Source organism: Oratosquilla oratoria, chromosome 12 (genome assembly GCF_046742065.1).
Source record: "Oratosquilla oratoria isolate Oo_2021 chromosome 12, ASM4674206v1, whole genome shotgun sequence".
NCBI lineage: Eukaryota > Metazoa > Arthropoda > Malacostraca > Stomatopoda > Squillidae > Oratosquilla > Oratosquilla oratoria.
In genome coordinates this window covers 60,651,996-60,679,736 of record NC_134788.1, presented here as the reverse complement: position 1 = coordinate 60,679,736, position 27,741 = coordinate 60,651,996, and the positions used below count along the sequence as shown (strand labels likewise).

General features: G+C 38.6%; 2 protein-coding genes across 2 annotated transcripts in view; both read right to left on the bottom strand.

The window, feature by feature from the left end:
• LOC143031869 (uncharacterized) overlaps positions 1-27,741 on the bottom strand; it is a 120,668-nt gene that overhangs the window by 58,934 nt on the left and 33,993 nt on the right. The gene's annotated exons all lie outside the window — the stretch shown is intronic.
• Positions 6,312-27,741, bottom strand: part of LOC143030437 (uncharacterized) — a 34,076-nt gene continuing 12,646 nt past the window's right edge. Inside the window, exons 3-7 of the mRNA XM_076193585.1 lie at positions 23,901-24,043; positions 13,927-14,059; positions 10,047-10,102; positions 8,826-8,913; positions 6,312-8,641 (exon numbers count right to left, since the gene is read on the bottom strand). Coding sequence (XP_076049700.1) covers positions 6,905-8,641; positions 8,826-8,913; positions 10,047-10,102; positions 13,927-14,059; positions 23,901-24,043 — 2,157 coding nt within the window. The 3' untranslated portion in view covers positions 6,312-6,904. The remainder of the gene's footprint in view (positions 8,642-8,825; positions 8,914-10,046; positions 10,103-13,926; positions 14,060-23,900; positions 24,044-27,741) is intronic.

Here is a 27,741-nt window from a genome sequence, read left to right as displayed (position 1 = left end):
AGTGTAGGTAAAAATCATAATGTTTGGAGAAGTTTCCGTAAATGGTCAGCTCAAAAAATTTGTGGAGCCTCTGAGCACAGATTTTTACGGTAAATGGTTTACTCAACAAAATTGTTGAGCCCCACAGCATGATATCTATTAGGTACACAGAAAAATGTCTTCAGTAAAAGTTGTTATTTACATCTCAAACAAGAAGAAGAAAAAGACCTGAAAAAAATTTATTCACCCAAATTCTTCATGTGACCATTAAAGGGTTAAACTACCACCACTCCATCCCATCCTTCTGTCCTATCAACTACAAAAAACAAGGGGCATGGTAGGAGTGGTTTGTCGAGTTATGATTATTTACAATCTGTTCATGCCCATGGCAAATTTACTAGTAAATCACGAATACAACATAAAGCATTTTTTTAGGTTAGGTTATAGTGAATGACTGCTCCTGGAACCTTCCGAAACAAATTACGAATATTTTGTGAAGCTTTGGTTCTTTTAGTGACATTTCACTGCATGCATTTGAAGTATTCCACTCCTAAATAATGTATTATATTCCTGCAACCAGCTTCCATTGCAATGAAAAGCTGTCAAGAATATATTACCCATAGAAACGTATTCCCGAATTTGTGGCTTTGTATCATGCAATGGATGAGCGTTTTGACAAGACTTCATCCTGCCTACCAAATTGGAAGTTCCCATATTCGATCAAAACTAACATGAAAACATGTAACATCAAGGGATGAACAGACAAGGAAAATAACCTTTACCACATAACACATGCACACGCTTGACGAGCCCCCTTAATAACATTTATTACCTGCGTGTATGTTGTGCTTCTAAACTATGCCACTTCCGGATATCACAGATGTCCTAGGAATCTCAAAGTTTTTTTTTTTCAGTATATACAAAGTAACTGCTCATCCTATAAAGCATCTATCTATATTCGATTCATACGAAGTGGGCTTGTGGAATACGAAGCGGCGGCCCGCCAAGATGAATGTAAACACATATCACCCGTCGTCGTCAGAATGCAATAGATTAAGTGATTTTTCCATCAAACTCCCTTTTAGACATTATATAAAATATTCCAGTCAATTTCACCATCGTGATGTCCTTATTTCTATTAAAACAAGAGTTTACAAAAGTGGATTTCCGAGCGGATAAGTGACAAAATACCATGCGATTGTTCAAATTGGGTCAAAAGCTTATAATATGACAGAATGTTAGGCTGGACCCTTATAAAGAGTTTCAGATATGGGGCCATCTCGAACTCTGCCCAATAAGAGACTGGCAATCATTTTCCAATATGGCCCCGAGTAAAGAATATAAATTTGATAAATCTGGACATTACTTAATCATTACATGATTCAAGCGGTTTAATGCTTCTACGCTTATCAACTGGTTATTATAGTAATGAAATATATCTAACAGAGTTGCTCATTAATAAGTTTATGTTAAATACAAAAATACAACATGTTATGGAATGTTTGTGGTGATTCTAAAATTATCGCCTTATTTGGAATTACAGGGTGTATACACCAAGTATTCTTGTTTTCTTTGCCTATGGGACAGTCGGGCTGATAATGAACAGTACCAGAAAGTGGAGTGGCCCCCTGGAGGTGACTTGCAGCCAGGAAAACTCAATGTTATTAGACAGCCTCTTGTAGACCCTACCAATGTGTTGCTATCCCCACTATATTAAGTTAAGGGTGGTATATTTACTGGTCCGCAAATAAAGAAAATGTATCAATGTAAGTTGAGAATGCAACGAGTAATGTCGAAGGAGAGTCGTGGCTTGCATTTCGAAATATAGTTAATGGCAGCTCGTAGCAAAAATTTTGGAAAGCTATAAGAACTTAGGATGTAGAATGTCATTAAAGGTACACTTTTTGCATTCATGTTTGGATTGTTTCGTGAAAACTTGGAAGGAGTGAGTGAAGGGCATGGTGAGAAGTTCCTTTAAGACATTGCTGCAATGGAGAAAAGATACCAAGGAAGCTGGGAGATGGGAAGATGGGAAGATGGGAGACTATGGTTTCTGGTGCGTAAAGATCAAGAAGTTCACAATTAGAAATCACGCTCATCAGTGCATTTCTACTAAGCTCTTCCTTGCCACATGCTTTTATACTTACATTTTCTAATTAGTTTTAAAAAGAAATACAAGGATGGAATATCAGCTACAATTTAAGACAATGTGAATATGCTAAATATAGTGTACTATCGTAGTTTGATATAATTTGTTTTGTATATAAAACATTAATTATATTTTGAAATCTCGATTATATGCAATTTTCAATTCTATTTCTAAAATCAGGAGAGAAAACAACCTTGGTAGCAATAAAAACATAAGAAACAGTGTTACCCAGTGTAATTGGTCTCAACAAGGCTTTGTATAGGTGAATTTTAATTTGCTATGACATTACATTGAATGAATCTCCTTAGTTTTGTCGCAATAACTTATGCCTTTTTTCTTCTCTCTCACTCTCTTTCTCTCTCTCTCACACACACCCGGTGGCGGATTGGTAAGGCACTGGCCTCACAAGCCGGAGAACCGGGGTTCGATTCCCCGGCCGGGCGGAGACAAGTTGGGTTTGTCTCCTTTCACGTGTAGCCCCTGTTCACCTAGCAGCGAGTAGGTACGGGACGTTAGTCAAGGAGTTGTGACCTTGCATTCCCGGTGTGTGGAGTGTGAGTGGTCTCAGACCTACCCAGAGATCTGCTAATAATGAGCTCTGAGCTCACTGCCGTAGGGTGGTGTCTGGCTGTCTCGAAAAGAGGCTGCAGCAGATCCGAGGTGAATACAGCCGGAGAACCGGGGTTCGATTCCCCGGCCGGGCGGAGATAAGTTGGGTTTGTCTCCTATCACGTGTAGCCCCTGTTCACCTAGCAGTGAGTAGGTACGGGATGTTAGTCAAGGAGTTGTGACCTTGCTGTCTCGGTGTGTGGTGTGTGAGTGGTCTCAGACCTACCCAGAGATCGGCAAATAATGAGCTCTGAGCTCACTGCCGTAGGGTGGTGTCTGGCTGTCTCGAACAGAGGCCGCAGCAGATCCGAGGTGAATACACACACACACACACACACAGATTTGATAGCTATTTACAGAATCATGAAAGGCATAGAAATTATTGATAGAGAGAATCTGATAAAATGGGATGACAGAAATACAAGAGGACACGGAAAGAAAATCAAGAAAGACAGTTATAGAAGAGATCTGAAAAAGAACAGCTTTCCTCACAGAGTAATAGACAGTTGGAACAAGTTAGATGAGAAAGTGGTGTGTACAAAAACAATACATGAATTTGAAAATAGTTTAGACAAAATGAGATATGAAGACGGGACACCACGAGCATAGCTCCCCTTTCCGTAAAATACAAATAGGTAAATACTAGGTAAATACACACACATACACACACGGTGGCATGGTTGGTAGAGTCCCAAACTGTCACTATGGCGGTCCGGGTTCGAATCCTGCCCAGGGCAGAAAATTTCAGTATCGCTGCGCTTTGAGTCGTTACTCCAACTCTCGTGGGCGGGGAATTGGGTGTGTGTGTGCGTGTAAGGTCAAAGCATTACCCATAGACCGGTCATACAAGATCTGAGCTCTCTTCCGTGAGGGAAATAGCTGTCGATCACGAGTCCAACACGTGATCCAAAGGCCAAGGTGAATCACACACACACTGGGTAAGAGACTAGTAGATTAGGAAGAGGCCCGTGGCCTGAAAGTTGAAAAGGAAATAGAGGGACGACACTCCTTGTGTATTCATTGAGAGTAGCTAAGCTAACATAGTTTTTTCTTTCTTGTTTAGTTCCAATTCAGTTTAGTTTACTTACTATGTTGGTCTGATGCAATGTATACTGGTTGTGGCGGTAACGTCTGGGTTCTTGGTAGACTGTGTGGCCACCATGCAAACATGGGACTGTACTCTTTCCTCTTGTCGTTCGCTTCCTTTCGGACGCTCTAGGGTAGTGCGGTCTTCAAGTAATTTGTCCCAGGTTTGATCCCACATACGGTGGTGTGTGATGTAGAGAGGTTCTACGTTGATTGATTCTTTTGGGGGATTTCTTCGATTGTTTCGTGAAATGGTGGGGTTTGACCACTGGCAAGACTGAGGAACTTATTTTGAAAGGTCTGTAGTTTCTGTAGTGAGGTTTTCGATAGAGTGTTGAGAGGGACGTATGGGTATTCTATTATTGATCTCACAAAGTTTTTGCATAGGTGTACTTTAACTTTCTTTGACATTGCTTTGAATCTCCTTGGTTTTACCGCGATAGCTTTTTCCTGTTCTAACTTGTCGTTTACATGGGTCAATATGCACCGCTGGGCTACTTTGAGTCACAGTAGTTAGCCAGATTTGTAGTATTCGATGGTCACATCTACTGTTAGAGTCACCGTGATCTGGCTTTTACCTCTTTCTACTTGCTTCTCCATAATTTTGGTCAATTTCCCATAGATGAATTGTTATGTCGTTCCAATACATTATGTAGTTGTTGTTTGCCGTGTGTGTGTGTGTGTATTTACCTAGCTATAATTTACGGGAAGGGGAGCTATGCTTGTGATGTCCCGCCATCATATCTCATTTTATCTAAACTGTTTTTGAATTCATGTATTGTTTTTACACACACCACTTCTTCGTCCAACTTGTTCCAGATGTCTATTACTCTGTGGGGAAAGCTGTTCTTTTTCAGGTCCCATCTATAACTGCCTTTCTTGATTTTCTTTCCGTGCCCTCTTGTATTTCTACTAAACCATTTTATTAGATTCTTTCTATCAATAGTTTTTATGCCTTTCATGATTCTATAAATAGTTATCAAGTCCCCTCTGTCTCTTTGTTCTAATGTCTGTAGTTCAAGTTTTGTTAGTCTCTCTTTATATGATAGTTCCGAGTGTTGGTGCTAGTTTTGTAATTGCTCTTTGTAATTGTGTGTGTGTGTGTGTGTGTGTGTGTGTGTGTGTGTGTATGTGTGTGCCCATAACTCATATAGATCAAGAACGGGTCAGAGTGGCCCTAGTTCAGGTTTTTGTTTTGTTATCATTTGTCTGTTTTGATTTTAATTTATTATTAGTTATATGTCAATTCATTATTATCTACTATTTACCTGTTTGTTTATTATCTAATTATACCTATGCATTTATTTATGTATTCTATTTATTTACATTATTATAGTTTTCATTTATCAAATTATTATTATCATGATTTTTTCGCATCCGACCTAGACATGGACCGTAAGGTCTCCTGTCGGCATGCTCCGCCTTTGTAATCCTTTGTAAAACATCCCAACCGACCACCACGTATCCAGAACCTCAACTGGACCAACAGTGGTCTTTTAGAGCTCCCATCATTAGAAGCAATTATAGCCAATATACGAGGCCTTAAAGGAAAATAAAGAAGTGAATGAATACATATATTAATTAAAAACAATAGATTAGAATTAAAGATAATAACCACAATAATAACCTAACTAAAGTGTATTTCCAGAAAAAGCTCACCACTGAGGAAGCTTCAACGTACATTACCCTAACAGACTTGCTTAAAGATAGTGTTACACGCAGAAAAATCCTTTAACAGCTACAGAATGAGAATCAGACAAGAAACAATGGTCTCAAACTGTCCGGAAATAGATTCAGTTTGGAGGTAGGTAGAAACAACTTTGCCTACCGTGTAGTTAATGAATGGAATAAACTTCCTGCACAGGTAGTGCAATGTAGTTCAGTTCGTAGCTTTAAGAATCATTTAGATAAATACCTAAGATGCTGTAATGATTATAATTTATCTTATATCATTTGTTTTTGTTTTGTTATCAATTTGTCTGTCTGATTTTCATTTATTATTAGTTATATGTCAATTTATTATTATTTACTATTTACCTGTTTGTTTATTATTTAACTATACATATGCATTTATTTATGTATTTTATTTGTTATTTACATCATCATAGTTTTTATTTATTGTTTTATTATTGATATGATTTTTTTTCGCATCCGACCTAGATATGGATCAAAAGGTCTCCTGTCGGCATGCTCCGCCTTTGTAATCCTTTGTAAATAGCCAGTTTATAGAGAGTGAACAAAAAGTCATGAAGGCGTCGTGATATATTTCAGAAATGATCAGACCATGAAGAACAAGCACAATCAAATATACTACAGAAATTCTTCCTGGTACAAACAATAACAAAGTTCAGCAAACAAATTAGATTTCTTCTTCGTCAACGATGAACAATTCATCATATATCTTATATCACTCTTGGAAAGAATTTATTGAAATATGGGAGTTGTGTCTCATAGGATAAATTAAACACTGCTGAATATATTACCGAAGATATATTTACGGTAATACAAATTACAAATAACTATGGCATATACTCCAAACGACTTTATACAATGCTAAGGTAAACAGAACTCCGTCATGACATACAGATATCTATATCCATCAGTTGCACAATTTTCTAATATCTTCGGCGTTTTTCGTAAGTGCAAAAACATTCGTGCACTTAATGGAACACTTGAGAATTTTTAATTACGAATTAGCAAAAATGCAATTACGCAACAGGCCAAAGGTCACTCAAATAACTTCACAACTGAGAGTAAACCAATTAAGATTTACAACTGGCAGTATGCATGTAATAACCCATCAACCAAACTGAACTGCTTGATAACAGTGGGTGATACTTAAAAGCTGAATGTAGAATCATACTGGAAAATCATATCACTCAGGTCACACTGGAAAGGAGGCCTTTCACCAGCGTAGGCCATCACGCAATACACGAGATCTTCTTTCCGTGAGGAAATGTGAGTCATTACGTGACGTTTGAAATATGTCCTCCGTGTGAAAGCTGAAAAGGCTTCTTTCCTGTATGGATCACAACACGACATCTAAGTTTACTTGTTTATGAGAAAGCTGCACCACACAGGTCACACTTGATAGGCTTCTCTCACACTGTGGGTCACCACGTGTCGTTTGAGATTACCCTTTTGTGAGAAAGCTGCATCGCAGAGGTCACACTTGAAAGGCTTCTCTCCAGTATGGGTCGCCATGTGTTGTTTAAGAATATTCTTTCGTGAAAAAGCAGCATCACACAGGTCACACTTGAAAGGCTTCTCTCCAGTGTGGGTCAACACGTGTTGTTTAAGAATATATTTTAGTGAAAAAACAGCATCACACAGGTCACACTTGAAAGGCTTCTCTCCAGTGTGGGTCAACACGTGTTGTTTGAGATGATTCTTTAGTGAGAAAGCTGCATCACACAGATCACACTTGAAAGGCTTCTTTCCAGTGTGGGTCACCATGTGATATTTGAGATTACCCTTTTGTGAGAAAGCAGCATCGCAGAGGTCACACTTGAAAGGCTTCTCTCCAGTATGGGTCGCCATGTGTTGTTTAAGATTATGCTTTTGTGTAAAAGCTGCATCACACAGGTCACACTTGAAAGGTTTCTCTCCAGTGTGGGTCAACATGTGTTGTTTGAGATGATTCTTTAATGAGAAAGCTGCATCACACAGGTCACACTGGAAAGGCTTCTCTCCAGTGTGGGTCACCACGTGTTGTTTGAGATTATTCTTTTGAGAGAAAGCTGCATCACACAGTTCACACTTGAAGGGCTTCTTTCCAGTGTGGGTCATCATGTGATTTTTGAGAGAACTCTTCCATGAAAAAGCTGCATCACACAGGTCACACTGGAAAGGCTTCTCTCCTGTGTGGATCATCATGTGTTCTCTGAAAGCACTCTTTCGCGAGAAAGACGCATCACACATGCTACACTGGAAATGCTTCTCTCCGGTGTGTGAAACTATGTGTTGTTTGAGACTACCCTTTACTGAGAAAGCTGCATCGCACAGGTCACACTTGAAGGGCTTCTCTCCTGTGTGGGTCATCATGTGTTCTCTGAAAGCACTCTTTCCCGAGAAAGACGCATCACACATGCTACACTGGAAATGCTTCTCTCCGGTGTGTGAAACTATGTGTTGTTTGAGACTACTCTTTACTGAGAAAGCTGCACCGCACAGGTCACACTTGAAGGGCTTCTCTCCTGTGTGGGTCATCAGGTGTCGTTTGAGATCTTTCTTTTGTGTGAAAGCTGCATCACACAGGTCACACTGGAAAGGCTTCTCTCCAGTGTGGGTCAACACGTGTTGTTTGAGATGACCCTTTCCTGTGAAAGCTACATCACACAGGTCACACTGGAAAGGCTTCTCTCCAGTGTGGGTCATTGCGTGATATTTGAGAGAACTCTTTCCTGAGAAAGCTGCATTACACTGGTCACACTTGAACGGCTTATCTCCAGTGTGGGTCATCATGTGATATTTAAGAGCATCCTTTCTTGAGAAAGCTGCATCACACAGGTCACACTTGACGGGCTTCTCTCCTGTGTGGGTCAACATGTGTCGTTTGAGATCATTCTTTCGTGAGAAAGCCGCATCACACTGGTCACACTTGAAGGGCTTCTCTCCAGTGTGGGTCATCAGGTGTCGTTTGAGATCATTCGTTTGTGTGAAAGCTGCATCACACAGGTCACACTGAAAAGGCTTCTCTCCAGTGTGGGTCAAAACGTGTTTTTTGAGATGACCCTTTCCTGTGAAAGCTGCATCACACAGGTCACACTTGAAAGGCTTTTCTCCAGTGTGGGTCATCATGTGGTACTTGAGATGACTCTTTCATGTGAAAGTTGCATTGCATAGATTACTCTGGAAAGGCTCCTCTCTAGTGTGGGTCACCACGTGTCGTTTAAGATTACTCTTTGTCGAGAAAACTGCATCACACAGGTCACACTGAAAAGGTCTCTCTCTAGTGTGGGTCATCGTGTGATATTTAAGATGACTTGTGAGATAGGTGTGCCGCAGATGACACAAGATTATATCTATATGACGAATATAGGGAATCTTCAGATACTTTTTCCCAGGAATTGTTGATAGCTACTCTCATCCTGCAAGTAAATATGTAATAAGTATGACAACTGAGTTTTTGAGAGAATGGAATAAGAGTGACATCAAGGAATATAAGTAGAGTGGGGCATTAACCAAAATGAAATCAGGGAAGGGAATAAACATTTCATAACAAGAAGTTTAAAGGAAGAAGAAAGACATGGAAGGTTGAACAAATACTAAAAAATATGGAGTAGTCAAAATTATTCAGGAAATAATAAAGCGAAAGACTAAACAAATACTGCAAAGAGATAGAGCCCACAAGAATAAGAAATCAATTATAGGATACAATACCACAGGTGGAAACAAGAAATACTTGCAGAATTTTTTGCAGAGGACCACTACACACACACATCAATCAAGGATTTAAAAAATCAACATTGGAGAGATTCATGAGATTCTGATATTCATATTTACAGTAAATCACTTGTTTTCCGTTTTTCGAAGAACTCCCTCACCCTCTGCGTGGTAAGTAAATTACTTATAGGTTAGGTTAGATTCACCCCTCACTTTCATCAAATACAAAGACAAGGTACACAGTGGGAGTAGCCCAACAGCAATCTTGTAAATCAACATATTTCATTTTCAAGGTTATGGTGAATGGCACTATTTTTTCTAAACATTATGATATAAAGATTATAACTTGCTAATATTTTTGGAGTATCACAAAAATATACAAATACATTAACCAAAGTGTAACAAATTAAGATAACAAACAATTCATACTAAAGAAGATTAAAAAGAAAAGAATGAGAAAAAATGGATGATTGAACAAATGTAAAAACTATGAAGAACTACAGAAGCTGGATAAAAGAGTGAAAAGGTAATGAAAATTGATAGATAAGAAGTCACATGATTAGATGAATAAATATTACAAACGGAAAAAATAAAAAGGGGGAAAATTGGAGTATGATGGACACAATAACACAGATAACTGGACTTATTTTATTTCATTTTTTTCAGAGGTCACCCACCCAATAATTAAAGATGCCAGGAATCAATATGTGATTCTTGTAAATCCTTTATTGGTTTCCATCCCCGCCCCTACACACACACACCAATCACGGATGTCATAAATCAACATTTGCGAGATTTATGATAATCTAATACTGTATTGGTTTCTACAGCAAATTACTTGTTTTCCATTTTGGGGGGAAACAAGTAAAATTTCACACTAATACCACCAGAATCCTATAAATGAAAATATAGAATATTGATTTATGACATCTTTGAGTGAGAAGTAAATCATTTCTAATCAATATATCCTAACCTGTCCCTACCTACAACTACGTTGGGTTAGATTCACCCCTCACTTCCATTAGTTACTATAACAAGGCCCACGAAGGAATCAGCTTGTTGATATATAGTTCAGTGAAAACAACCACTTCAAATGAATTACGTGTGATCTGTGTAAATACTTGTGCTGTGTAGCAATTCTACTTGGAAATCAACATGATATTCAATTTCCTAGGTGACTAGATGTCTCCCTTTTGAGAACTTTGTCCTCTATCTGGCACAACCTCACGCCAGACGTGCATTTGTCCTCCTTTCTTGGGGTGTGGCAAAAATAAATGAATAAACAAATAAATAAAAAAATAATAAAGAATATATAAATTTGGAAATGGCTCCCTAGTGATTAGTAAAGTGAAAATTATTGAATGGGAAATAATAAGGCACAGGAGAGTATGAGTAAACGTTACACGGAGAAAGAAGCCACAAGAAAGAAATTAAAATCAGAATATGATGAAAGATACAATAGCAGCGATCACTTGAAATAAGAAATATTGGTAACATATTTGCGAGTGTCTACACCCACCCAATAATCAAGGATGTCAGAAATCAATGTATGATTCTTGCAAATCCTTTAATGATTTCCATTTGTCAGGAAACATTTCAGCAACACCCCACCCACCCCCATTGCAGAGCCACAGGAGTGGCGGGTAAATGATTGAATTTTGGCACAAATAACACCCTGCAACCATAAATAAAACTATAAAATATTTGTCATTTATCTAATGAGTGAGGAAAAAGTCTACAGAACCTTAACTATTGCTAGGTTATGTTAACCTCATCCCTCAAAAAAAAGAAAAAAAAAAAAAATTGCATTGTAGGTGTGATTTGTTGAGTTATGAATATATACAACATATTCATGCTTGTACATTACGACTACAATATGAAGCATTTGGGCGGGGGGGGGGGTTAGGTTCTGGTGAATGACTGCTCCTGGATCCTTCCGATATAAATTACAAATATTGAGTGAACCTATGGTTCTCTCTGTGACATTCCACTCCCAAATAACGTGTGATACTCCTACAATCCGCATCCACCGCAATGAAAAGAAGTTGCCAAGAATATATTACCCCTAGAAACATATCCCCAAATTCGTTGCTTAGTATCTATGGTCGTTGCATGCGAGAATGTAAATAATAGATGAGTTTTGACAAGACTTCATTCTGACTACCAAATTGGAAGTGCCCATATTCGATCAGAACTAACATGAAACCTAACGGTAACATCAAGTGATGAACAGACAAGGAAAATAACCTTCACCATACAATAAATACATGTGCACAATTGTCGAGCGTCCTCAATATTACACTTATTACCTGCGTGCATATCATGATGTTGTGGTTCTAAATTCTATGCCACTTCTGGATATCACAGATGTCCTAGGAATCTCAAAGATTCTTTTTAGTACATATTAAGTAACTGCTCATACCATAAAGGATATATTTGTATTCAATTGATACGAAACGACTGTCTCTGGTCTCCTTAATCCCCTACGTCTGTTGTCTGTGTAAATTAGCGTAGAATAACAATCTAATGAAGATCACAATGGAAATAAGCGTACATGTTTTTTGTGTTATCCTCGGCAATTTTGTGATTATCATTTCGAAATATGTGTTATTGTATTTATTTTTTTGCACCTCATGTATATTGATTCTTAGCCAAATAAGTTTACTTACTAATAACTTGTAGAGGACGAAGTGGCGGCCAGCCAAGATGAATGTAAACAAATAACATACGACTGCAGGGGTGCCATATTGGCCTTTTTTAGGCCAAAAACCTCAATTTTGGCTTCTTTTTCAAGCATTTGGCCTAAATTACTTTTTTTTTTTTTTTAGAATGTGGCTTAAATATATTTCATTTGGATTCAGTAAGCTCATCTGATAATAGTGAGTTGAATACTGAGTTCATTCGCCACCTCCTAAGACAAAACTAATCCAAGTTTAAAGTCTACCATATGGTCGAGTGCGCGTATCTTTTCTTTTCTTTTCTTTTTATTTTGTTACCATTGTGATCCATGCAATTTGTCCCATTTCTCAAAGGAATGAGCATACTAGATACATACAGAGTTTATAAACACGCCATATGGCTCAAGGGGGTGTGCGAGCGTAGAGCACTGTGTTCTGATTGGCCCGCTGAGACAGCCAATCACGAAGCGCTATATTCGCTGAAGATTTGGCCCAGGTACTCCCAGCCTTATTGTTGATATTCGGACGAGTGGTGATGTACGCAGCTTCTATAGATTATCTGGTCTTTTTATCCATACCTTCGTGTAGAATCTCGGCTCGATTCCATTGTGGGAGGTGCCCAGATTCGTCAACATGCACCACCATTGCGTTGGTGAGTATATGGCACAAATATAAAATTGGACGAATCACCTGTGTGATGTTGATGGCGCACGAGATCCATGTGCAGCTTTTGGCGTGATTTTTTTTTTTTCTTAACTGTCTGACGTAATTTTAGGCCTTCAATCAATAGTAATCTATGTTCATAAACAAGCAAGGAGTAGGCTACATCGGTAGAGTACTGAATATAGAAATGTATTGTGTTTTGATTAATAAGATTGGTCAAATCATTTTCCATCCCACAAAAGCGTTCGTTCTGGTTGTTTATATCTATGTAGAGTGGAAAAGATCGTTGACATTGAATTTTTATTAGTGTTTTTAGTGATTTTCAAGTGCTTAATTATTTAGGAGTATTTATTTTTTCAGGTGCATGCATTTTAGAATAAGAATCAGCCTGCAATCTTCAATAGCCTAAGATGCCGAAGTGGAACTGCAGTTATGACAGTGCCAGGAGGTACAGAGCTGAGTGGGAGAAAAAGTTTATGTTGGTGAAATATGAACCTGATGGCTCTGGTGAGGCGTATTGTAAGTTATGTCACTGTAATCTGGACCCCAAAATGTGCTCATTACAAAACCATGAAAAATCGGAGAAACACAAGAAGAAGACAGTACACTAGCACTTGCACCACCAATCAATTTTTAGTCAACAACACCCAACGATGTCAAACAGGCAGAATTGGAACTTGCTGTTGCAGTCTACTGCCATTGCTCAACTTCCTCTGTGGACCACATTGGTGAAATGATAAAAAAAAAAAAAAAAAAAAATAGGAAAGGTAGCATCTTAGGAAAAATCAATCTTAAACTAAATGTAGCAAACTGATTACGGAAGTTGTGTCCCCAACCCTTAAACAAGAACTGAAGAAGGATCTAGGAGAAGAAAAATTTGCCCTTTTAGTAGATGAGTCAACCGATGTTGGGACAGTGAAGTATTTATGCATTGCGATACGTTACTGCAGCAAAAAGGAAAAGAGAATAGTAACAGAGTTTGTTGGTCTTATTCCTGTCAATGACACAACAGGGGAAGCATTATTCAGTCATTAAAGCTGCTGTTACAAATCTAGGTTTAGAACTTGGTAACTGCATTGGTTTTGCAAGTGATGGTGCCTCAGTTATGACTGGAGTTGATAACTCGGTTTGGACCCGAATACAGCAGGAGTCTCCAGATTGTGTGCAAGTAAAATGTATTTGTCACTCTCTAGCACTGTGCGTGAAGCATGCATTTGAGAAGCTGCCTTCATGCTTGGGATTTTTAATTTCAGAAATACCAAAATGGTTTTCCAAGAGTACAGTAAGGAGGGCAGCTTACAAACAATTGTTTAGCATAATGGACCCAACTGAAGAAAGGAAAGGGACCTCGCTGCCATTTCAGCAAGCTTCTCAGACCAGATGGCTAGCACGCGGGAAAGTAATGTACAGCATCTTGATGAACTGGGAAGAACTTAAGGCATACTTCATGTGTGCTGAGCAGGCTAGTGGAGCTGATGCCAGGTATAAGGCACGTATGATTTCTGACATCCTAAATGACCCAATCAACTATTGGTATTTTCACTGTGTCACACCCATTGTTATGGAGTTTGAAGGCGTCAACTCATATTTTCAAGCCACGGATGCCGATCCTCAGAGCATGGAAGGTGAGCTTGCTCAACATCATCATAGTCTACGGGCAAGAGTTTTCAGCCCAGATGAAAGTGAATTAGCTATATCCGAAGTAGATTTTGGAGCTCGCTTTGCCATGGAAGTGGAGAGGTATATCGAGATGCATCAAGTTAGTGGTGAAACGAAAGTTCAGGACGTCAAGGCCCAATGTTACAACTTTCTCGTGGAGGCCATCAAGCAAGTTGAGAAACGTCTGCCTCCTACGAGGAACATACACAAGGGTCTCAGTAGTCTTGACCCATCAAAAATTTTGAGTCAAACAGCAAGGGTGCCATATAAGGATCTACCATTCCCTACCTTACGAACACATAGATATAATGCCATTGAACAGCAGTATAGGAATGTATTACATATAAACTGGGTTGAAGAGGCAGTATTTGACAACAAAATACCAGATGACTCTGTTCAGTTCTGGATAGGAGTAGGTAATTGCTATGATACACTAGGTAACAAATCTTTTATAGACCTAGCAACATATGCATTGTCCTGTCTTGTCACACCAGTTAGCAATGCTCTTGTTGAACGCATATTCTCTCATGCTACAATAGTTAAAACAAAATTAAGAAACAGACTGAGCACAAGAACCCTAGATGCCATTATTCGCATTAGAACCCATCTGCACTTCAGAGGTTTGTGTTGCAGGAATTTTGTGATCACACCTGATATGTACCGCTTATTTTCATCTGCAAATATGTATGGAGATGAATATGATGTATGTGATGATGTGATTGACTATATTTGAACACTGGTTATGTTTCCTTGTTTACCAAAGTCTGTGCTATAATGCAGAATATAATTTTGACTTATTTTTTGTTGCTCATGAAAAGAATTATATTTTTTATATTGTTTGTGGAAATAATGACCATGAAACTTACTGCAAAATAATAATAATAATAATAATAATAATAATGATAATAATTTGATTTGTTTCTCATTAAAAAGGATTATGAAACAAATTATCATACTTTTGACTCACTTTTTATACTGTTTATGAAAAATAAAGAACCACTAATACATTGTATGCATATGATCTTTTACTTGACACCACTGAGCTATTTAGAACATCTAAGTTCGTACGCAATATAACCATAGGGGGTCCAATATGGCGGCCACTACATCACCCGTTGCCCAGGCGGAGGACTTACGAACTACGTAGCGCTTGTGTACACAGATCGCCACTCCAGTAAACCACTATAGCTCAGTGCTCAGTACAAATCGTATAGTATTTGGTGAATTGAGAAGTGGAATAATTAAATATTTGGCCTTTTTACTGCATTTTTTTCCCCTTTCACAAATTGTCGATTCCAACATGGTAATGTTCATATTTCTATTAAAATAAGGGTTTATAAGAGTCGATTTCCGAGCGGATAAGTGACAAAATACCATGTGATTGTTCAAATTGGGTTAAAAGCATGAAATATGACAGGATGACGTTAGACTAGAGTCCCAACCTTAAGAAGAGATTCAGATAAGGGACCATCTCGAACCCTGCCCATAAAGACCCTGGCAGTCTTTTTCCAACATGGCCGGCATGGCTGGACATTATCTTCAGCATTACATGTTTCAAGTGGTTTAATGCTTGTACGCTTATAAACTGTTTACTGTAGTAATGAAAGGTATCTAACACAGTTGCTCATTACTAAGTTAATGTTAAAAATATAAAAATATAGCATTTCATGGGATATTTGCGGTGAATTTAAAATGATCGCCTTCTTACTTGGATTACAGGGTGTATACACCAAGTATTCATGTTTTCTTTGCCTATGGGACAGTCGGGCTGATAATGAACACTACTAGAAAGTGGAGTTGCCCCCTCGAGATGGCTTGCAGCCAGGAAAACTCAATGTTATTAGACAGCCTCTTGTAGACCTTACCAAAGTGTTGCTATACTCACTTCATATAAAGCTTGGTTTGATCAGTTTGTATAAGCATTAGTTCATAGTAGAAAAGCATTTCAAGAGATTCGTCTACTCTTTCCAAAAATATCAGAGGCCAAAGTTAAGGGTGGTATGTTTACTAGTCCGCAAGTAAGGAGAGTGTTGAAGTCAATGCAACTTGAAAATGTAATGAGTGCTGTCGAAAGCGAGTCGTGGTGTGCATTTCGAGGTGGAGTTAATGGATTCCTTGGTAATAATAAAGACCCAAAGTACAGGTCGCTCGATGTAGCAAAACTCTTGGAAAGCTATAAGAACTTAGGATGTAGAATGTCATTAAATGTGCACTTTTTGCATTCACATTTGGAATGTTTCGTGAAAACTTGGAAGGAGTGACTGAAGAGCATGGCGAGAAGTTCCATTAAGACATTGCTGCAATGGAGAAAACATACCAAGGACGATGAGACACTGCTATGATGGGAGGCTGTGGTTACTGGTGCGTAATGATCAAGGAGTTCACAGTAAGAAGTCACGCTCATCAACGCATTTCTAGTGGGCTCTTCCGTATCATATGCTTTTATATTTACATGCTTTCATTAGTTTTAAAAGGAAATACAAGGATAAAACATCAGCTACAATTTATAGAGAATGGGAATATGCTAAATATAGTGTACTATCGTAGTTTAATATAGTTTGTTTTTGTATACAAAACATTAATTATATTTTGAAATCTCGATTATATGCAATTTTCAATTGAATTTCTAAAATCAGAAGAGAAAACAACCTTAGTAACAATAAAGACACTTAAAAAAACAAAATTTGTGTTACCCAGTGCTATTGGTCTGCCCAATTAAGGCTTTAACTTGGTCTAACATTTGAATCTTCTTAGTTCTGTCGCAATTACTTGTGCCCTTTTTCTTCCCTCTCTCTCTCTCTCTCTCTCTCTCTCTGTTACTGGGAGAGAGACTAGTAAAGTCGGAGGAGGGCCGCGGCCTGAGAGTTGGAAAGGAAATAGGGGGACGGCACTCCTTGTGTAATCATTGGGAATAGCTAAACTAGCTAGGATATTTTCTTTTCTACTTGTTCAGTTTCATTTCAGTTTACTTAACTACTAGGTTGGTCTGATGCAATGTCTACTGGTTGTGGCGGTAACGTCTGGGTTCTTGGTAGACTCTCTGGGGCTGTACTCTTTCTTGGCAATCGCTTCCTTTCGGATGCTCTTGGGTAGTGGGGTCTGCAAGTAATTTGTCCCAGGTTTGATCCTACATACGGTGGTGTGTGATGTTGAGAAGTTCTACGTTGATTCTTCTGTGGATTTCTTCGATTGTTTCGTTAAATAGTGGGGTTTGGCCGCTGGCAAAACTCAAGGTCCATATAGTATAGGTCAACCCACGAGCGCTCCGCTTTTTCTGTGCTCTGCGCATCCGTGACGTCAACGGGAGCAATAGGGGTTAAACGCGGGAGCGTGTGTCAATCTGTGTTTGCCTCTGGTCGGGACAAGGTCACACCTTTGCCTATTTGTCCTCACCGTTCATGTGAAGACCTACCTCCCTAGATGTGCTCATCTGAAGATATTATGTCTCCCCATGTCCGTCTGGGGAGACAGATCTCAAATTAAAGTTAATAATAGTAGTAATACTAATTATTATTATGAGAGGCCTTGAGCGGGAGCAGAGAGAGAGAGAGAGAGAGAGAGAGAGAGAGAGAGAGAGAGAGAGAGAGAGAGAGAGAGAGAGAGAGGGAGAGAGAGGTAGCCAAGGTAGGAACAGGAGGAGGAGAGGGACCCCTGACAGGTCACGTGGGATGTACCCAGTGACGTCACTATCACCCCACTTCCCCCGCTGGGTAGTTGGACCTGCGCGTGCATTGACCTATACTATATGGACCTTGGCAAAACTGAGGGCTGCACGGACAAAAAAAAAAAAAAAAAAAAAAAAGTGGGCAAAAACCCAGTGCTCCAAATGAACAAAACCGCAGCATTATAAAACCCCAGTGGATTTAGATTGACACAACTTTGGTATAGACATACACATACCAACGGCTTTTTCCCCCATACACGGGGGTAGCCAAAAAAAGAAAGAAAAAGGCAGAAAAACCACTCCCACCCATTCCATTCCCTACATATTCCATTCCCCTCCAACCTCCTCCCTCCCTCTTATCCTGGCACCTCCTGGATGACGGGTAATTCCTGCATCCTGTCCACTGCCCTAATTCAGAAGCAGTGTCGCAAGACACAGCACATCCACAGCAAGGCCGCTTCATAAATTTGGCGACCCCCCCCCGTCTCCATCCCCCCATGCAGAAACGGAGAAGACGGGGAGAAACCCCTTTGGTCTGCGTCAATTTTTTCTCATACATACTTCCTCACTCCCCATCCCCCACCCGCTCCCACTCATGCATCACAGCATCATCCAAACACAACCCTTCTGCATTCACCCCTATCTTCTGTCCTCTCCCGTCCTTCCTTAACAGACATTCCTCTCTTTTGTAATGCCCCTTTCACCCCATCCATCCATCTCATTCTAGGACCCCTCATATTCACTCCTTCCACCTTTGCAATACACACCCCTTTTGCTAATCTTTCTTCTATCATTCTTTCCATGTGTCCAAACCATCCTAATACTCTTTCATCAATCCTATTTCCCAGCTCACTTTCCACCCGTTCTCCTCATTTCTCACTCTATCTACCCTAGTAACCCCTATCATACTTTTCAGACATTTCATCTCAAACACATTCAAACTCCTTCTCTCTTACTCACTCATGTTCCATGTTTCTTCCCCATACATTGCTGTTGGCACAATCACTCCTTCATATAACCTCTTAGCATCCATTTCCAGATGTCTATTTCTCATTACATTTCAATCCACCATGGCATTTCCTCGCTTCTCTCAATCTATATTCTACCTCCACCCCCACTCCTCCCTTGCCTGCTACATTCGCACACAAGTATCTAAAACTATCCACTTCCTCCAGTCTTTCACCCTTAATGCTCACCTCCAGCCTGCTGTCACTCTCTCCTCTTGTACATCTCATCACCTTACTTTTGCCCACATTTATATTCAGCTTCCTTCTTCCACACACCTTCTCAAACTCTGTCACTAACTTTCTCAATCCCTCCTCCGATCCTGCTACAAGTGCAGTGTCGTCACCAAACAACAACTGGCTTGTTAGTTGTTCACAGTGTGAGTTAAACACTATGCGAATTGTTCCTCAGTTAATTTGCACAGCACAGCAGCACAGGACATGGATACTTAAATTCTACACTCACACGAAGTACTTGTCTTTCTCTCTCAGCTTGCTCGCTCAATCTGACTCATGAGTCACTTCTAGCTTGGGCATGGCGATCGTGATAGTTGCGTTCATCCCGTTTTCTCTGATTAATTCTTTGCACAGAGAAATTTACATATATCCAAATCTCAGTTATACAATAATTTAAATTTAATAGTATTAATAATCTATATCCCATTCATTCAACTTTCGCATTCCAAATAAAAGGAAGATTAATCATGTAAAAAGAAGTGGCAATTAGTAAAGTTCTGGAACATTCATGCTTGCTATACGTACGAACACGCACACAATGACGCATCACTTTTCCCTGTACACCTACACATAATGCTTAATAAAATTAAATACAATAGGCTTATTTCCCACTTTTCTCCCATTTCTTTAACCATCTCCAATCCCTGACCCACTACCCTTGCATTCACCTCTCGCACCACCCCATCCATGTATAGATTGAACAGCCAGGGCGACATAACACATCCCTGTCAAAAACCCACCTGTACCCCAAACCATTCACTCTCTCTATTTCTAATCCTAACACAAGCTCTACTACTCTCGTAGAAGCTCTTGACTACTCTTAACAGCTTTCCTCCTATTCCATATATCTGCAGTACCTCCCACAGTGCCTTCCTGCCTACCCTGTCGTAAGCCTTTTCCAGATCCATAAAAGGTTAAAACAACATCCTTGCCTTTTCCTATAGCTTTCTCACATATCTGTCTTACCACAAAAATCTGATCTACACAACCCCTACCTGTCCTAAAACCACACTGTTCCTCACCAATTATTCCCTCTGTTCCTCTCCTAATCCTCTCAACCAAGACCCTCCCATAAGCCTTCCCAACTACACTCAACAAGCTGATCCCTCTGAAACTACTACACTCACACTTGTCCCCTTTTCCTTTGTAAAGTGGAACTATACAGGCACTCCTCCAGTCCTCCGGTACTCTCCCCTCTCTTAAACAAACATTAAATAACCTCACCAGCCAGTCCACCATTACTGTACCTCCTTTTTTCAGACATTCTGCATGGCATCCATCCAACCCAGGTGCCTTACCTGCTCTCATCATCTTAACAGCTGCCTTCACTTCATCTTTTCTTATTTGTCCTCCATTTTCCTCAATCTCGTTTTCTTAGTGCTTCCCATTGCAACTACCTTTCCCTCCCTATCCTCCTTCACATTTAGCAACTACCTAAAATACTCTGCGTACCTTCTTCTCACTGACTTCGCTTCCATTAGCTTCTCTCCATCTACACCTTTTCCTCTCTACTTGATTCGCCTCCTCTTCCTCTCTTAATTTCTTTCCAAAACATTTTGTTATTACTTTCAAAATTTTCTGTCATACACTTACCCCATTTCACATATGCTCTCCTTTTTTGCCCCCTTTATCTTATACTTTACATCTCTTCTCTTTACTTTGTACCTCTCATATGATTCCCTCGTCCTAATTTGTAACCAATCTATGAAAGCTCGCTTCTTCTCTTCTACACTCTTCTTTGCTTCCTCATCCCACCACTCACTACCCTTTCTTCTATTTCCTCCCGTCCTCCTTGTTCCACACAACATCTCTCAACACCTTATGACTCCCTCCTTATCTCTTCCTACTATACTCCTGGCTACCTCTATATAGCCATTAACGCTCTATCTACCACCCTTCCATCCACCACCCTCTCCCATGTGTACTTATGCTTGACTTTCTTCCTAAACGCTGTATTAGGTATCGTCAACTCTCTTTCGAAAAAAGGATATCAGGACTATATAGAATTGGTGCAAAGAAAGTAAAGGAAGGGGGATATGAAAAGCACATGGGAGTAATCATCACAAAGGACATGTCTCCTGACAACAAACAGATAAACAAAATTGTCGGAGAATCCTACAACTTGCTAAGAACAATAAAGGTGGACGAAGAAATTGTAAAGAAAATACTAGTCACACTGATAAGGCTAAAATTAGAGTACGCAGTGACACTATGGTCACCCAGTGCCAAAAAGAATATAAGGAAAATTGAGAGAATCCAGAGGGCAGCTACGAAGATGGTACCAACAATTTCAAAATTGCCATATGAACAGAGATTGTCAAAACTAGAATTACCGACTCTGGAACTAAGGAGAGAAAGAGGTGACTTGTTGACTATCTACAGAATCATGAGAGGTATGAAAATTCTTGATAGAGAAGACTTATTATATTGAGATAAGAGAAATACAAGGGAACATGGAAGGAAGCTCAAAAGGACAGTTATAGAAGAGACCTGGAAAAGAAGAATTTTCTCCACAGAGTTGTGGATATATGGAACAAACGGGACGAAATGATAGTGTGTGTAAAAACCATAAACAAATTTAAGAACAAATTAGACATGGTGAGATACAGAGACGGGACACCACGAGCATAGCTCCTCTTCCTGTGATACTAGGTAAATGCACACTGCTATGTCCAGATATATATTTTTATGCAACTGGTTGCATAGGTGTGTAAGCTGCCTAAGCGTACCTGTATAGCACTGTACTCAGTGTCGTTATTTACAAATGTGGAAATGGATGTTAGCATAAGGTCTTCAGTATACATCAAAGATCAAGAGGACCAATTTCATCTTCAGTTATTTGAACAAATTTTATCAGTTTTGTTCTTTAAAACAATCCAAAACTAATAAATTATATTAAAAAATTAGAAACACAGGCTGTTTATATCTAAAATTGTATTTTGAATAGAAGATTTATCATGTTTATATTATTGACAAGTCAGTAGAACTGTAGGGATTGTTTCGTTATGCTTTGGAGCTGAAGTTCAAGTTAGCTTTAACGGTAAACGCTAAAGTGAAGACTGACTAGGCAAGGCAGCTCGCTGTGATATAGGACAACATAACAAAGCAACGATTTCACAAACACAGTCACTAAACACTCTGAGCTCACCGTCGAGGAAGCTCTAGTGTATATTGCCAGACTCACTTGTAGAATGACATAATAGATGCAGAAATGCTAATCAACAATTACATTTGATAGAGCACTGACAGAGACACCAGATGCCATGGAGGTGTCATGAATATTTATCAGAAATTATCTGACACAAAAGCTCTCATAACGAGGATCATCACGTGGAAAGATTGACATTCACCAAATACTTGTAGAAAGATTAATTGTAAACTGATATCCATCACAAAATGATATGTACACTTCATGAAAACAACAAATTGAACAGAAAAAAAGACATCACATCTCGACCTAGCAAAGAGGGCCTGTCCCAAGAGTCAAGAGGGAACAAGTACATGCACAACTGCTACTAAACACCACGAACAAGCTATTCTTGGCACAAATAATAATGTAGTTAATGAATGGAATAAACTTCATGCAGAGGCAGTGGCATGCAGTTCAGTTCAAAGCTTTAAGAATCATTTAGATAAATACCTAAGCAAGATGCTGTAATGTCATTTATTTTATATTATTCATTTTTGTTATGTCTGATTGTTATTTACTTGATTCACATTATTAGATATTTGTCAATTTATCATCATTTATTATTTACCTTTTTTTATTTAAATATACCTATGCATTTATTATTATTTATATTATGTTTTTATTTATTGTCATTACTTTTTTCCACATCTGACCTAGTTACGGACATAAAGGTCTCCTATCGGCATGCTCCGCCTTTGTAATCCTTTGCCATGAAGGTGTCATGATATATTTCAGAAATTATCAGACCATGAAATTCTGTCTCAGGAGGTATCAAAGAAGAACAACTACAATCAAATCTACTAGACTCCAGAAATTCTTCTTGCTACAAACAATAACAAAGTTGAGGAAACAAATTAGATTTCTTCTTTATCAAAAATGAACAATTCATCATGCAGATTACAAATAACTATGGCGTATACTCCCAACTACTTTACACAATACTAAGGTAAACAGAATTGTATCCATCATGACATACAAATATCAATATCCACCAGTTGCACAATTTTCTAATATTTTCATTTTTTTTAATTGCAAGAATATTCATGCACTTGATGAAACACTTAAGAATTTTGAAATAAAAGAACAAGCAAAAACACATTATGCAATAGGCCAATGGTCACTCAAATAACTTCACAACTGAGAGTAAACCAATTAAGATTTCAATTGACAGTTTATAACAGTGGATCAGTACTCAATAGCTGCAAGTACCATCATACAGGAAAGTTATATCGCTCAGGTCACACTGGAAAGGCCTGTCACCAGCATAGGTCATCATGCAACACACGAGATCAACTTTTCGTGAGGAAGTGCGAGTCATTACGTGACCTTTGAAATAAGTCCTCCGTGTCAAAGCTGAAAAGGCTTCTCTCCAGTGTGGGTCGCCACATGACGTCTAAGTTTACTTGGTTCTGAGAAAGCTGCATCACACAGGTCACACTTGAAAGGCTTCTCTCCACTGTGGGTCACCACGTGTTGTTTGAGCCTAATCTTTTCTGTAAAAGCTGCATCACACAGGTCACACTGGAAAGGCTTCTCTCCTGTGTGGATCATCATGTGTCGCCTGAAAGCACTCTTTCGCGAGAAAGACGTATCACACATGCTACACTGGAAATGCTTTTTTCCAGTGTGTGAAACTATGTGTCGTTTAAGATCACCCTTTGCTAAGAAACCTACATCGCACAGATCACACTTAAAAGGCTTCTCTCCAGTGTGAGTCATCAAGTGTCGTTTGAGATAAGCCTTTAGTGCAAAAGACGCATCACACAGGTCACACTTAAAAGGCTTCTCTCCGGTGTGGGTCGTCACGTGTCGTTTGAGATCACCCTTTCCTGAGAAAGCTGCATCGCACTGGTCACACTTGAAGGGCTTCTCCCCAGTGTGGGTCATCATGTGATACTTGAGATGACTCTTTTGTGTGAAAGTTGCATCACATAGATTACACTGGAAAGGCTCCTCTCCAGTGTGGGTCACCGCGTGTCGTTTAAGATTACTCTTTGTAGAGAAAACTGTATCACACAGGTCACATTGAAAAGGTTTCTCTCTAGTGTGGGTCATCGTGTGATATTTAAAATGACTCATGAGATAGGTGTGGCACGGATGACACAAGATTATATTTATATGACGAATATAGAGAATCTTCGGATATCTTTTCCCAGGAATTGTTGATAGCTACTCTCATCCTGAAAGTAAACATGTAATAAATATGACAACCAAGTTTTTGAGAGAATGTAATTGGAGTGACACCAAGGAATACAACTAGAGTGGGGCATTAACCAAAATGAAATCAGGGAAGGGAACAAACATTTCATATCAAGAAGTTTAAAGGAAGAAGGAAGAAATGGAAGGTTGAACAGATACAAAAAAAAAAAAAAAAAAAAAAAAAAAAAAATGGTTGGGCAAAAAAAAAAAAAAAAAAAAAAAAAAAAGGAGTTGCGCAGAAAACGAAAAAACAAAAACAAAAACGGGATAGTCAAAATCATTCAGGAAATAATAAAGCAAAAGACTGAATAAATAATGCAAAGAGATAGAGCCCACAAGAAAAAGAAATCAATTATAGGATACAACACCACAGCTGGGAACAAGAAATACTTGCAAAATCTTTTGCAGAGGACCACTACACACACACATCAACCAAGGATTTCAAAAATCAATGTTAAATAGATTCATGAGATTCTGATATTCATATTTACAATAAATCACTTGTTTTCAATTTTTCAAAGAACCCCCCTCCCCACCCTCTCTGTGATAAGTAAATTACTTATAGGTTAGGTTAGATTCACCCCTCACTTTCATCAAATACAGAGACAAGGTGCACAGTGGGAGTAGCCCAACAGTAATCTTGTAAATCAACACAATATTTAATTTTCAAGGTTATGGTGAATGGCGCTATTGTTTTTAAACATTATTACATAAAGTTTATTACTTGCTAATATTTTTGGAGTATCACGAAAATATACAAACACATTAACCAAAGTGCAACAAATAAAGATAACATACAATTCATACCAAAAAAGATTAAAAAGGAAAGAAGGAGAAAAAAAAATGGAGATTGAACAAATGTAAAAAATATGAAGAAACACAGAAACTAGAAAAAGGAGTAAAAGGTAATGGAAATTGGTGGATAAGAATCCAGAAGAGCGGATAAATAGATACCACAAATAGAAAGATTAAGGGGGGAATCGGAGTATGATGAAGGTTACAATAGCACAGACTACTGAAAAAAAAAAAAAAATCTTGGGATTCTTTTTTCAGAGGTCAACCACCCAACAATCGAAGATGCCAGAAATCAATGTGTGACTCTGGTAAATCTTTTATTGGTTTCCATTTGTCAGGGAATACCTCCGATCCTGCTCCCACACACGCAAGATTGTCGAGTAAGCGTGTTCATTTTGGTAGAAATAGTACCAGAACCCCATTAATAGAACTTTAAACTGTTTACGTCTATTATCTTAGAATGAAAATGAATAATGTTGTCTACCGAACCTTACCTACCCTAAATTTATAGCTAGGTTTGTTGAGTTATGCTTATTAAATCAAAACAGACACTTAAAAAGGATTAAAAATATTTTATTTTATTATATTTATATATATATATATATATATGTATAAACGCACATATATATATATACATATATATATATATATATATATATATATATATATAATGATACCGTGACAGCCGTTGTGTGTCAAAAAATCGTATCTCAAAAGTTATTCCCATTTAAATTAAAGAAAATAGAATTAATCCGTTCCAGCGATACGAAATAATTCCCAAAATAACTTAAATTACACAAAACAAACACAATTTTATAGATAAATACGAGTAATAACACAATGATGAAATAATAAATAACAATGATAAATGTTATTTATCCTATACCACGGAGACAGGTGATAGCGGCGAATGGAGATGTGAGCCAGGATGACAACACATTGCTGCATGCCAGACCCCCTGATATCCATCCCTCTGAATCCTCTCTCACACGAAAAGATAGAGTCCACCTGGCCAAATTGCGGTATGGCCACCACCCAGCCCTTCTAAACTACCAACAAATACTGGAAGACCGCATTGTGGACAACTACCCAGGATGTAACACTTCAACCCATACTGTTCAACACCTAATGGTAGACTGCATTATACACAATCACGCATGCAAACAACACAACATACTCTCTATAAATGATCTGTGGGAAAATCCCGTTACGGCCATGGCATTGCTTGGGGAGACGGAGCTGCTCAGACAGGCAGTCTAAGGAACGACAACAACAACAAGGCCCATGGTGGAAGTGGAAACCACTTCAAGTGAATTATGTGCGACCTGTGTGAATATTTGTGCTTCGCAGCAATCTTACTTGTAAATCAATATATTTAAGTTTCTAGGAGACTAGTACAGTGAAAATTAACAGGGGAATAATAAGGCACAGGAGTGGATCAATAAATATTACATGGAGAAAGAAGCCACAAGAAATTAAAATCAGCATGATGAAAGATACAATAGTAGAGAACACTGGAAATAAGAAATATTGGTAACATTTTTCGCAGCTGTCTCCACCCACTCGATAATCAAGGATGTCAGAAACCAATGATTATTGTGAATTCTATATTGATTTTCAATTGGTCAGGAAACGTCTAAGCAACACAACCCCGTTGCAGAGCCACATAATTAGCGAGTAAACAAGTGAATTTTAGCACAAGTAGTATCATGCACCCATAAATAAAATGATAAGATATTTGCCATTTATCTGATGAGTGAGAAAAAAACTCGACAGAACCTTACCACAAAATTGTTGAGCCGACTATAGCCATTCAAAAAACTATTAAAATGCATTCACTGAAGGAATTACCCTTGGTCTGGCAGCTCAACAATATTGTAGCTATTGTGTAATGCACCTATTAAGCAACAGATGGCATTGGTGTGTGAGACCTCTTCAGTGTAAACAAACCTTCTCAGCATTGCAGCTGCATCACGTTTTCTTCATAACTGTTACTTCATTTCGACTGTGATATAGGTAAGTTATGATTCTTTTTATGCTCTTTTCTATATATTTAGGTGTTGAAGATATAACTGAATATAAGCTGTGTTTGAATTATGATGTTTATGATAGATAACGAGCTGTTTGAATATTGGTCAACAATTTTGTTGAGCGGCACTCATATGGTAAAATTCATGGGTGGAGGAGCGACTCAACAGAATTGCTGAGTTTGACTGTTGGTCCACAATTTTGTTGAGCTACCCTATTATGGTAAGACATATGGGTAGAAGAGTGTTTCAGAAAAGTGTTCAGTCATGGATGACTGTCATTTATCTGTTATTCACAATATTTCTTATATCTTCCTCAGATTATACAATGGATCGGGCATTTTTCTATGGGACTAGACACAAGGATCTGCAGCCAGTGGTGCCACATAATCCAGAGTATTCTAATGATGGCCTGGA